Raw genomic sequence first — 10,411 nt, 5'->3', positions numbered from 1 at the left:
CCTGTCTATAACCCCTTTTCAAGTAACTCCCAGGGTCACGGAACCGGGCATCGGCCATTACACACCCGTGACACAGCATCCCTAAAACATATGCGGCCCGGGAAAGAGTACCCCATAGCCCTGGGCAGCTCATTTGCTTTTATTTTCATCAAATCAATATTTTCTCTGCTGCACATCTAGCAGTTATACAGAGCTCATGAATATGCTGGACTACCTGTAGCATGCCAAGTAGTTCTCTAATGATAATCTTCTGCTGATTACACAGTGATTTTATCAAAACCACACTAAGCAGCCAAGTAAGTGACACACCACTGGAATCAGGATCTCTGCCCCTACATTATGCTGCTTTCAGATTAGGTGGCAAAAACCTGGTGACAGATTCTCTTTAGGCAAGGAGACATAAAGTGGTGACAGACAATGATTTCAGTGGCTTTGAATAACTGACATCTCAAACCTTGTAGCGCACAACCAGCAAGGAATCCATTGTATATCTAACATGCAGATGTTCCCCTCGCTCCGCTCCCCCAGCATTACAATCCCTTACTGATAGGTTTATCCTTATGAGGCCTCATACAGATATCCGTTTTTCACATCCGTATTCTAACTCTGGTTTTCCCGGATACATACCCATTATAGTGTATGGAACTGTTCACTTGTCCTTGATTTTCATGGTCCTCATGTCTGCAATTAAATCAGAGAGATTGATCTATTTTTGATCCAGGTCACTGATCAAAATACCCACACAAGTCTATGGGTCCATAAAAATTACCGACCTCATACGGATGGCCTCTATGTACTCTCTGTGTATGCTGTACATTTTTTACATTGAAATGAGCTGGAAAGAAAAGGAGAAAACATGGGCTTGTAGCACAATAACTTAAAAATGGATTTGTCACCTTTGGCTAGTGGAAACGCACCGCAGAACTGCTGACCTTCAGAGGTTGTGCAGAGAGCAGGCTCTACATTGCAGTCAGCATATGGTGTAGATCCGAGCGCACGGGGAACTAACAACAGCAGCCAGTCAGGAGCGTACTTATCTGTACTTATAGATTCAAGTACAGATAAATCGCTATAAAGGACATTGGTCCAATTCATAGCTATCATACGTAATAGAAAGACATAAATAACAAGCACAAATGCTGATTGGAATAATCTCAGCCAATTGTGAGGGGTCCTGTGAAGGTTGTCACCGGTCATTCGGTAGTCCATGCTGGGAACTCTAGCCCTATAGGTCCCTTATTACATTAAGGATCTTACCCTAGCCACCCAGCAGACTCCTGTCCTGACAAGGACAGGCCACAGCTATCCCTGTGACCTGACCCTAACTAATCTGTGTCTTCTCTCCCAACATGTTTCATCCTTTGGCAAGGACTCATTAGGGGAACGATTAGAGGCTTGAGCCTTGGATATACTGCAGTTAGCAGCTGGAAATGGGAAACTGCTAACTGCAGTAACCTGACTGTCCTGGCAACACTGGGGGGCTTTAAAGGCATTCTTGGTTGGAAAACACTGATCTGATGTCTTGAGAAAAGTTCTATAAAGTTAACCCTATTTTTACATTTAGTTTAAATTTAGTGCGTTTTTTTTCTTTAAAAGCAGTAGTGTTTTAAGGCGTGTAAGGTGTGGACCATATATAGCTTTATAAAACAAACATTCCCTGGTATAGTTTATTGATTGCACTATGCATGAGCAAAGTACACTGAGGAAGACTGACACAGGCTGACAAGAGGCAGGGGTAATCAAAGCACACAGGGAAACAAGTTAATCAGTAATTTCAGGAAGTCCCCTAGAAGATAAGTTCCACCGCCTTTCAATGGACAATGACAATGAAGCACTAACCTGGGGGCTTTCATTAGGTAGGACACAATCCTGAGACCTCACACAGGAATATCATGGGAAAAAAGAAAAAGGAAGAAAATGAAAATGTTCCTACTTCAAAATGTCCGGATAACACCGCATTCAAGCAGCAGAGAATCCCCGCATGGAAGCTCACCTTAACCCCCGAATCTGTCCTCAGTTCATTCTTTATTATCGGCCTCTTTTGCCTTGCCGTGGGAATCAGTTTGCTTGTAGCAACGACTAATATTAAAGAAATATGGGTAAGTGTAGAAGTTTTAAGACTTTTTCTTTTTGCTTCACATTTCAAATTTTGTGGGAAACATACTAGTAGAAACCTCAAAAATGAGTATTAATGAGTCTTAATATGGCTTCTGACTCTATTTCATGGGATATTCTTCTCTTGTAACATTTCCTGCTTCACAACCAAAAATATAAAAATCTTTTCAAAAGTTTAAAAACTTATATTTAATATTTAAATGTGAATCATCTCCTCATTATCTATTGCTATTAACTGGTCTGATGATTACTCTGAACCTTTGACCCAAGACCTTTTTAGTCATCAGACTACTCTATGAGTATATAGAAAAATAAATTAATGACTTTTGGGTTTTCTTTGGCTGTAAGCCATAATCATCAGTATTATTGATTATTATTATTATTATTATTATTATTATTATTATTTTATTTTCAATGGGACAAAAAGGGGTGATTTAAACTGTTAGGCTTTTTATTACCCTTTTTTTAACATTTTTTAGTGATTTTACTAGTCCCCTTAGGGGACTTTATCACTGTACACTCTGATCAGCAGAAATACTGCTCTACTGTGAATGCCGATTCTCATCAGGTATTCACAGGAAAGACGTCATGGCGGTGACAAGGGTCATCATCTGACCCCACGCTGCCAGGCCAACCTATTGGCACCCCGTGGTTACGTCATGGGAACAATGATGGTGGCGTGGTATGGCGTGATTCCCACCGACACGCTTTAGATCGCACTGTCAGAGTTTGACAGCGTGATCTAAGGGGTTTACAGGTGTGGGTGGATAGGCGATCCACCCGTTCCTTTTAGCCTAGACAACCAATGATGTATAGGTACGTCATTGATTTTGAAGGGGTTTAGGAACTAGATAATGTAAACTCTATACAGATGGTAACTGATGGAGTACAGTATGGGTACAATAACACCTTTATAGGTGCAATGCAGACATTTACATTGGCCTAATACATATTGTTATTCACCATTGCATTACTAAAGGGAATCTGTCAGCAGGTTTTTGCCACCTAATATTAGAGCGGCATAATATAGGGGCAGAGATCCTGATGCCAGCGATGTGTCACTTACTGAGCTGCTTAGTGTAGCTTTGATAAAATCAATGTTTAATCAGCAGCAGATTATCATTACAGGACTACTTGGCGTGCTCCAGGTAGTCCAGCATATTCATTAGTTCTGTATAACTGCTAGATGTGCAGCAGAGAAAACATTGATTTTATCAAAATGACAGCAAATAGTTCAGTAAGATGTAATTTAGAGACATAAAATGGTGTTTGCCGATATTTGATATAAACCACAGTATTTGGTCCAATAACTACACATCACATAGACTACAAAAATTATAGTTTCAAGTGAAGATAGAAAATTTCAGGACTTATAGAAATATATTTTCCTACCTGATGCTGGTTGTGATACAATATATTGTGTATTGTTAACAGGTAACCTATTCTGACAATTGTTCACAATGTACGAAAATACGAGAAAATTCTTCAAATTCGGAAGTACCGTGCAGCTGCTTTGCCGATTTTTACTTGAAAGAGAGTGTTCAGGCAAGTCAAATTAAAAGATAAAATAATAACATTAATATTAATAGTTTGGGAGGTCGTTCTGTCAGTATAAACTCGTTTCATATAATGGCCAGTATGAGCGCTGATAGCCACACCTTGTGAATAACGCTTTTTCCTATTCTGTGGGAAAATACACAGTATCTTTGAGACATAGAAGGAGTTGTCTGAAACGAAGAGGAATTTCTTAGCATATGCTTAACCATTAAATTTAATAATCCAACCACTTTTCTTTTATCTTTCAATTCAATATTCCCCCACCCTTACCTCTCAATTTCATTTTCTGTCTATTTTCTTCTGACTTCTGATGACGATTCCTAATATGCACTCGGGATTCTCAAATGGAACATTATCAAGAGGGTAGGGCTGGGGTCACTCCCCCTGTTTTAATTCCGCCCTTAAAGGAATCATCATCATTGGGCGACACTACGCTAACTTTCCACGGCACTCACTTCTAACCCCTGATGATAGCTATTTTCAATATCGGTGAAGGGTAAGTGACCACAGCCACTCTCACCTCACCCCACATCTTCAGCAAACACTGCTTCTTCCGACCCATTCATTTAACATTTTAACATCATTAGGAACCGGTGATAGAAGCAGAGTAAGCGATACTGGCAACGCCTCTTTTTGATGCTTTGTTTCAGTTCTGAAAAAGAGGCAGTGGAAGTAACAGCAGCCCCAGCTTCCTGATGATGATCCATTTGAGAATCCCAAGTGCATGCCGGGAAACTCAAAAGAATAGTCATTGGTAGTAAGAAAAAAAAAATATTTTGATTTGAAAAAGTGTTTAGATTATTAAATTAAATAGACATACTGTATAAGATGAAATTCACTTAGTTTCAAACAATCTTTTTAAGGTGAGCTAGATTTAAAAAATAAAAGTATATGTGGTGTGGTTGGGGGATAGTTTGAAGCAAACCTAACAGGAGGAAAGAGGTGAATGGTCAAAAAAGAGAGATCAGAGGTAGCCAGTTGGTAAACCTACCATTTCCATAAGGTGAAAATTCCATGAGAAGAGTTATTTGGATGGGCATAATCAAAGCATGGGTTACTAAAATTCTAAAGGAACCCTATGGTAACCACTGATGCTAAGAGACGTTTTTAGAACATGTCCATCAAGTGTGCATGAAATTATATGATAAGATCCATCCAATAAAAAAACTGTAAGGATATCTTAATATTGAGTGGGCAATTCAAGAAAAAAATAAGTTTCCTAAATTGATTGCCATTCTGAATTGGTAAAGTGAGATTCCTGGCCTGTTTTATACCATAATTTGGGTCAGAAAAATGCTAAGAGAAAAATATAATGTATTTGTAAGATTGACCTTTGCGTAATTTCGTGAACCTTTCCCAAATGTCACCTGATTAAAGTATAAACTGTGTAGTTATCACTATTATTTCTAGAGATTCTAGATCTCTGGTCTGAAGATGTTTGGGTTCTAAAACACCCATCTATCAACATAGCATATTGCAACCTCGGAGAGCGGTGCACTTCACTGACAGGATAGTCTGCACTCTGCTGCAGATGCCCCTCAAAAGTGCTAAGGAACAGAACACTGTTCTGTCTTGATGGGTTTCTATGTCACTGCTCTTCTCAGAGTAAGGCTATGTGCGAGCGCAGCAGAAAAGCTCCATTCTGAAGCGCATGGTGCCGGCGAGAACGTGCGCTCTGCCTGCAGCTCCTGCAATAGACAGAGCAGGGTCTGCCGGCAAAGCGCACGGAAGAAGTGACATGTCACTTCTTAGAATGCAGCGATTCGGGCAGCAGCCGAAGCGCTGTGCTCTAAGACGCCACGTGCGCACGACCCCTGCACAATCTCCATAGACTGTGCAGGGGACGCAGGACGCATGCAGTTACGCTGCGCTACAAAGCGCAGCGTAACTGCATGAATTACGCACACGTGCGCACATAGCCTTATTAGACAACCTAGGAGAGCGGTGAACACATCGCTGACATATTAGTTTTGAATCTATGCAATGCCAGCAGGTGTCAGTGCCTGGGTCCACCGGAGACTCCTCCGGTCCTCCAGTGGGCCAGTCCGACACTAGCAGGTTGCATCACATTTTTTAATATATGTATATTATATTAAGTTACATTCAGTATCCAAACAAAGGGTGTCTAAACTGGCATTATGTGTATGTACAGTGCCTTTTCCCACATTTAAGGCTTCAAACATAAAGATAAAAATGTTTAATTTTATGGTGAAGAATCAGAAGTGGGACATGTGACGCACTGGACACCCCAGGGGTCACAGGTCAATACACTCACCACATACACCCCCACCCCAGTAAGGTACCACCAGTCAACCAAAAGACCTGATTGCCTCCCTCAGGGTCAGACAGGCACACCAAGTGGGCAGAGTCAGGCGGATAGACATGCCCTCCGAGGAGTCTGCTGGCCTGAGGCAGGAAAACACGAGAGTTCGAGTTTAAGTTAGGAAGAGAGAGGAGCTCAGTTCTGTGTGGGGCCTGGGTTGGAGCCTAGGACCCCAGATCAGTCAGGCAGGCAGACGGTAGTGGCCGCCTGCAGGAGACCGGGAATATGACCGGCGGAACCGTAAGGGACCGGGACAGGGTAGGGGCCCGCCGGAACCGAACCGGGGAACTAACTGGATACCGGAGCACCAGGCAGGGTACTCAGACCCCGAACTAGGCTATAAGCCACCACCATAGTCAAATCAACTGATTGCGGTCTGGACCTCAGGGGTTCATTCCCACCTAAGTCCCGATTGAAGGCAACAGCCCAACCCGTCCGGATAGGAGCCACCGCCAGAGGCCAGAGATCCAAGGGGCCAGCGTCTGTGGGCAAATGGGCTCCTACGACACATACACGCTGGGGAGCGGGCTACTAGTGCCCAGGCACAGTAGCCAAGATCACATACAGGTGCAGGAGAAAGGCGGACATTACCAACCTATCTGGAGAAACTGCGGCCGGCTGCAGGCCCCATTCGTCACCCCGTTTGGTTTACCAGTGACTCTGTGTGGTTTAATCGTGAGTACACCAGTACCCTCGGGCACCGCACCGCACCGCAACCCTGCACCCTGCTACCTCACTACCGGGCCCCGGGACACACCGGCCCTACCCACGGAGGGGTTAACACCAAGCTGCCCCACTACACCGCTCCCGGGAGCCCCCGGACCTTCACTGCAGCAGTGGTGTCCATCATCATCAGAACCCGTGGGTGGCGTCACGAACTGTACAACACAACCACCCCACAACCCCTGCATGCACTGCCGCTACACTCCTTTCCAGAGCGACGTGACCCCCGGATCCGGAGGCGCTCGTGCCACCGACACACACGAGCCCGGACCCGAGCGGCTCGGCGGTCGCAGACCGCGGGGTGGTACAGAAACAACTGTGAAGGTGAATGATATTTATTGCTTATTTTAAATTTCTGTAAAAAATAAAAAAAACCCTGAAAATTGGGGCATGCAATATTATTCGTCCCCCTTTAAATTAATACTTTGTAGCGCCACCTTTTCCTGCGATTACAACTGCAAGTAGCTTGGGGTATGTCTCCATCAGTTTTGCACATCGAGAGACTGTAATTCTTGCCCATTCTTCCTTTGCAAATAGCTTGAGCTGAGTGAGGTTGGATGGAGAGCGTTTGTGAACAGCAGTTTTCAGCTCTTTCCAAAGATTCTCAATTGGATTCAGGTCTAAACTTTGACTTGGCCATTCTAACACCTGGATACGTTTATTTGTGAACCATTCCATTGTAGATTATGCTTTATGTTTGGAATCATTGTCTTGTTGGAAGACAAATCCCCGTCCCAGTCTCAGGTCTTTTGCAGACTTCAACAGGTTTTCTTCAAAAATGGTCCTGTATTTGGATCCATCTATCTTCCCATCAATTTTATCCATCTTCCCTGTCCCTGCTGAAGAAAAGCAGGCCTAAACCATGATGCTGCCACCACCATGTTTGACAATGGGGATGGTGTGTTCAGGGTGATGAGCTGTGTTTCTTTTACGCCAAACATATAGTTTGGCATTGTGCCCAAAAAGTTCGATTTTGGTTTCATCTGACCAGAGAACCTTCTTCCACATGTTTGGTGTGTCTCCCAGGTGGCTTGTGGCAAACTTTAAACAACACTTTTTATGGATATCTGAGAAATGGCTTTCTTCTTGCCTCTCTTCCATAAAGGCCAGATTTGTGCAGTGTATGACTGATTGTTGTCCTATGAACATACTCTCCCACCTCAGCTGTAGATCTCTGCAGTTCATCCAGAGTGATCTCTTGGCTGCATCTCCTTGTTTGAGATGAAAGTTTTGATGGACGGCCGGGTCTTGGAAGATTTCCAGTGGTATGATACTCCTTCTACAGTGGAACCTTGCTTAACGAGAACAATCCGTTCTGGGAATGTGCTTGTTAACCAAGTTACTCGTTAGGCAAAGCAAGATTTCCCATAGGAAATCATTGAAATGCAAACGATTCGTTCCACAACGTGTTACATTTCCCATCCTGGTCCCCTATTCTGTCATTCCACACATGCACAAACACACACAAACAGGTACAAACACACACAAACTCACACAAACACACACAAACACACATGCACGCACGCACATGCACATATTATATGCTCACCTTACCTTCCATTCCATCGCCGGTCTCCTAGGACTTGCTGTTCTCTGGTATGGGGCCGGGCTGTGTATCGCGTTACCATAACGACGAGGGAGGAACTTCCCGGCCAGAGCGCTGACGTCAAAGGCAGAGCCGCTTGCCTCTGATTGGCCTTCGCGCTGCCTTTCAGTAGCGGCGACAGGAAGTTCCTCCCTCGTTGCTATGGATGCCGATACACAGCATGGACTGGAGCGCAGCGGTGAACTACAGGACCCAGGAGGCCGCCGATGAAACAGAAAGTACACTATATTATGTTATATTATATGCTCACCTTACCTTCTGTTCCATCGCCGGCCTCCTGGGTCTTGTAGTTCGCCGCGAGGACGTCGCAATGTACCCGGGTACTACAAGAACCATGAGACCGGCGGTGGAACGGAAGGTAAGGTGAGCATCATACTGTATGTGCGTGCATGTGTGTTTGTGCGTACATGTGTGTGTTTGTGTGGACTGCAAGTGCAGGTCAAAGCGCGGTGGATGTACGGAACCGGAAGTGTGTGCAGTGAGGATTTCGCTCGTACAGCAAAGCTTTCTCGTAAAGCGGGTTACAAATTTACACAAAGCTTTGCTTGTTAAGCGAAATTCTCGTTAAGTGGGTTACTCGTTAAGCGAGGTACCACTGTATTTCAATATGATCACTTGCACAGTGCTTCTTGGGATGTTTAAAGTTTTGAAAATCTTTTTTCAACCAAATCCGGCTTTAAACTTCTCCACAACAGTGTCACAGACCTGCCTGTTGTGTTCCTTGGTCTTCATGATGCTATCTGCACATTAAACAGAACACTGAGACTATCACAGAGCAGGTGCATTTATTCGGAGACTTCATTACACACAGGCGGATTATATTTATCATCATCAGTCGTTTAGGACAACATTGGATTATTCAGAGATCCTCAATGTACTTCTGGAGTGAGTTTGCTACACTGAAAGTAAAGGGAACGAAACAATTTTCAGTTTTTTATTTTTTACAAAAATTTAAAATAAACAATTAATTTCGTTCAACTTCACAATTGTGTCCCACTTGTTGTTGATTCTTCACCATAAAATTTACATTTTTATCTTTATGTTTGAAGCCTGAAATGTGGGAAAAGGTTGAAAAATTCAAGGGGGCCGAATACTTTCACAAGGCAATGTATACAAGAGAAAATAAAGTAGAAGACCCACTGCACACATCCAGACACAACAGATAAAAACCAAGAGCTGGAAACAATGCATCTGAATACATACGGTCTTATTGTCATGTAACTTTTCATACAACAGGGGGACGTCTTTATGTATTATGGGCTCAGCAACTTTTTTCAGAACCATCGGAGATATGTGATATCCAGGTTTGATACCCAGTTGCTTGGAAGAAATGTAACAACTAAAGAGGTTCGTATTATTTTACCTATAATGTAGAAATGTGTACCTATAATGTTGCTTCAGTTTTTATTAATTTATTTTTTTTTCATATAACAAATATTTTTGTTTTATGCACATTTGTAAACATCCTACCCTTTTTCCTGTATTTTTGGCATACAGGTATACTGCTACTTCTTGCAGCCTTTACATAATTATTGCAGTAGATCATAGAACAATTCCTTCAGGTCTTAGGCAGATTGGTCATGGGGCAGGTTTTAATCCGTAGGTACATGTATAGATCCCAGTATGAAAAAAGCAAGGAGAAAAGTTTTTCCCTTAGATCCCACTATAGCTTCTGACACAGCCAGATCAGATCTTATACTTTGCACTGACGAGGGGCAATCACCCCCAAGACACCGTGTTTGCAAATTGGGGTTCTGATCTGGTATAAATCCTAAGTCATATGAAAAGGCTTAGTAAAAGGCCACTTTTGACTTGTAGGATTGCTACTTCCAATAGGTGGCGCTAGAATTCGTCACCTTCCTCCCTGGAGAGACAATTTGAATATTAAAAAATCAGAAAAACAGAATATTAATAGCCAATCATTTAATAATACGGTTAATTTTTTATTAAACAACTTATGAATAATTATAATTACTTGATAACTAAAAATATTATGTAAAGGGCGGTACGGGGTAATGACTCTCCTTGTAACAAGCCTGATATGTCAGTGTAAGGAGATTTATAGGCCATGCAAAGCTCCTCAGTGA

At 42.8% G+C, this 10,411-nt stretch overlaps 1 protein-coding gene across 1 annotated transcript in view; it reads left to right on the top strand.

Moving 5' to 3' along the window:
• Nucleotides 1-1,756: 1,756 nt before the first annotated feature.
• LOC142283333 (cell cycle control protein 50C-like) overlaps nucleotides 1,757-10,411 on the top strand; it is a 37,229-nt gene continuing 28,574 nt past the window's right edge. The window contains exons 1-3 of the mRNA XM_075333103.1: nucleotides 1,757-2,099; nucleotides 3,550-3,660; nucleotides 9,561-9,671. Coding sequence (XP_075189218.1) covers nucleotides 1,893-2,099; nucleotides 3,550-3,660; nucleotides 9,561-9,671 — 429 coding nt within the window. The 5' untranslated portion in view covers nucleotides 1,757-1,892. The remainder of the gene's footprint in view (nucleotides 2,100-3,549; nucleotides 3,661-9,560; nucleotides 9,672-10,411) is intronic.

Source organism: Anomaloglossus baeobatrachus, chromosome 2 (genome assembly GCF_048569485.1).
Source record: "Anomaloglossus baeobatrachus isolate aAnoBae1 chromosome 2, aAnoBae1.hap1, whole genome shotgun sequence".
Classification (NCBI taxonomy): domain Eukaryota; kingdom Metazoa; phylum Chordata; class Amphibia; order Anura; family Aromobatidae; genus Anomaloglossus; species Anomaloglossus baeobatrachus.
Note: the sequence above shows the minus strand (reverse complement) of the source record. Positions and strands in the feature narration are given on the sequence as shown.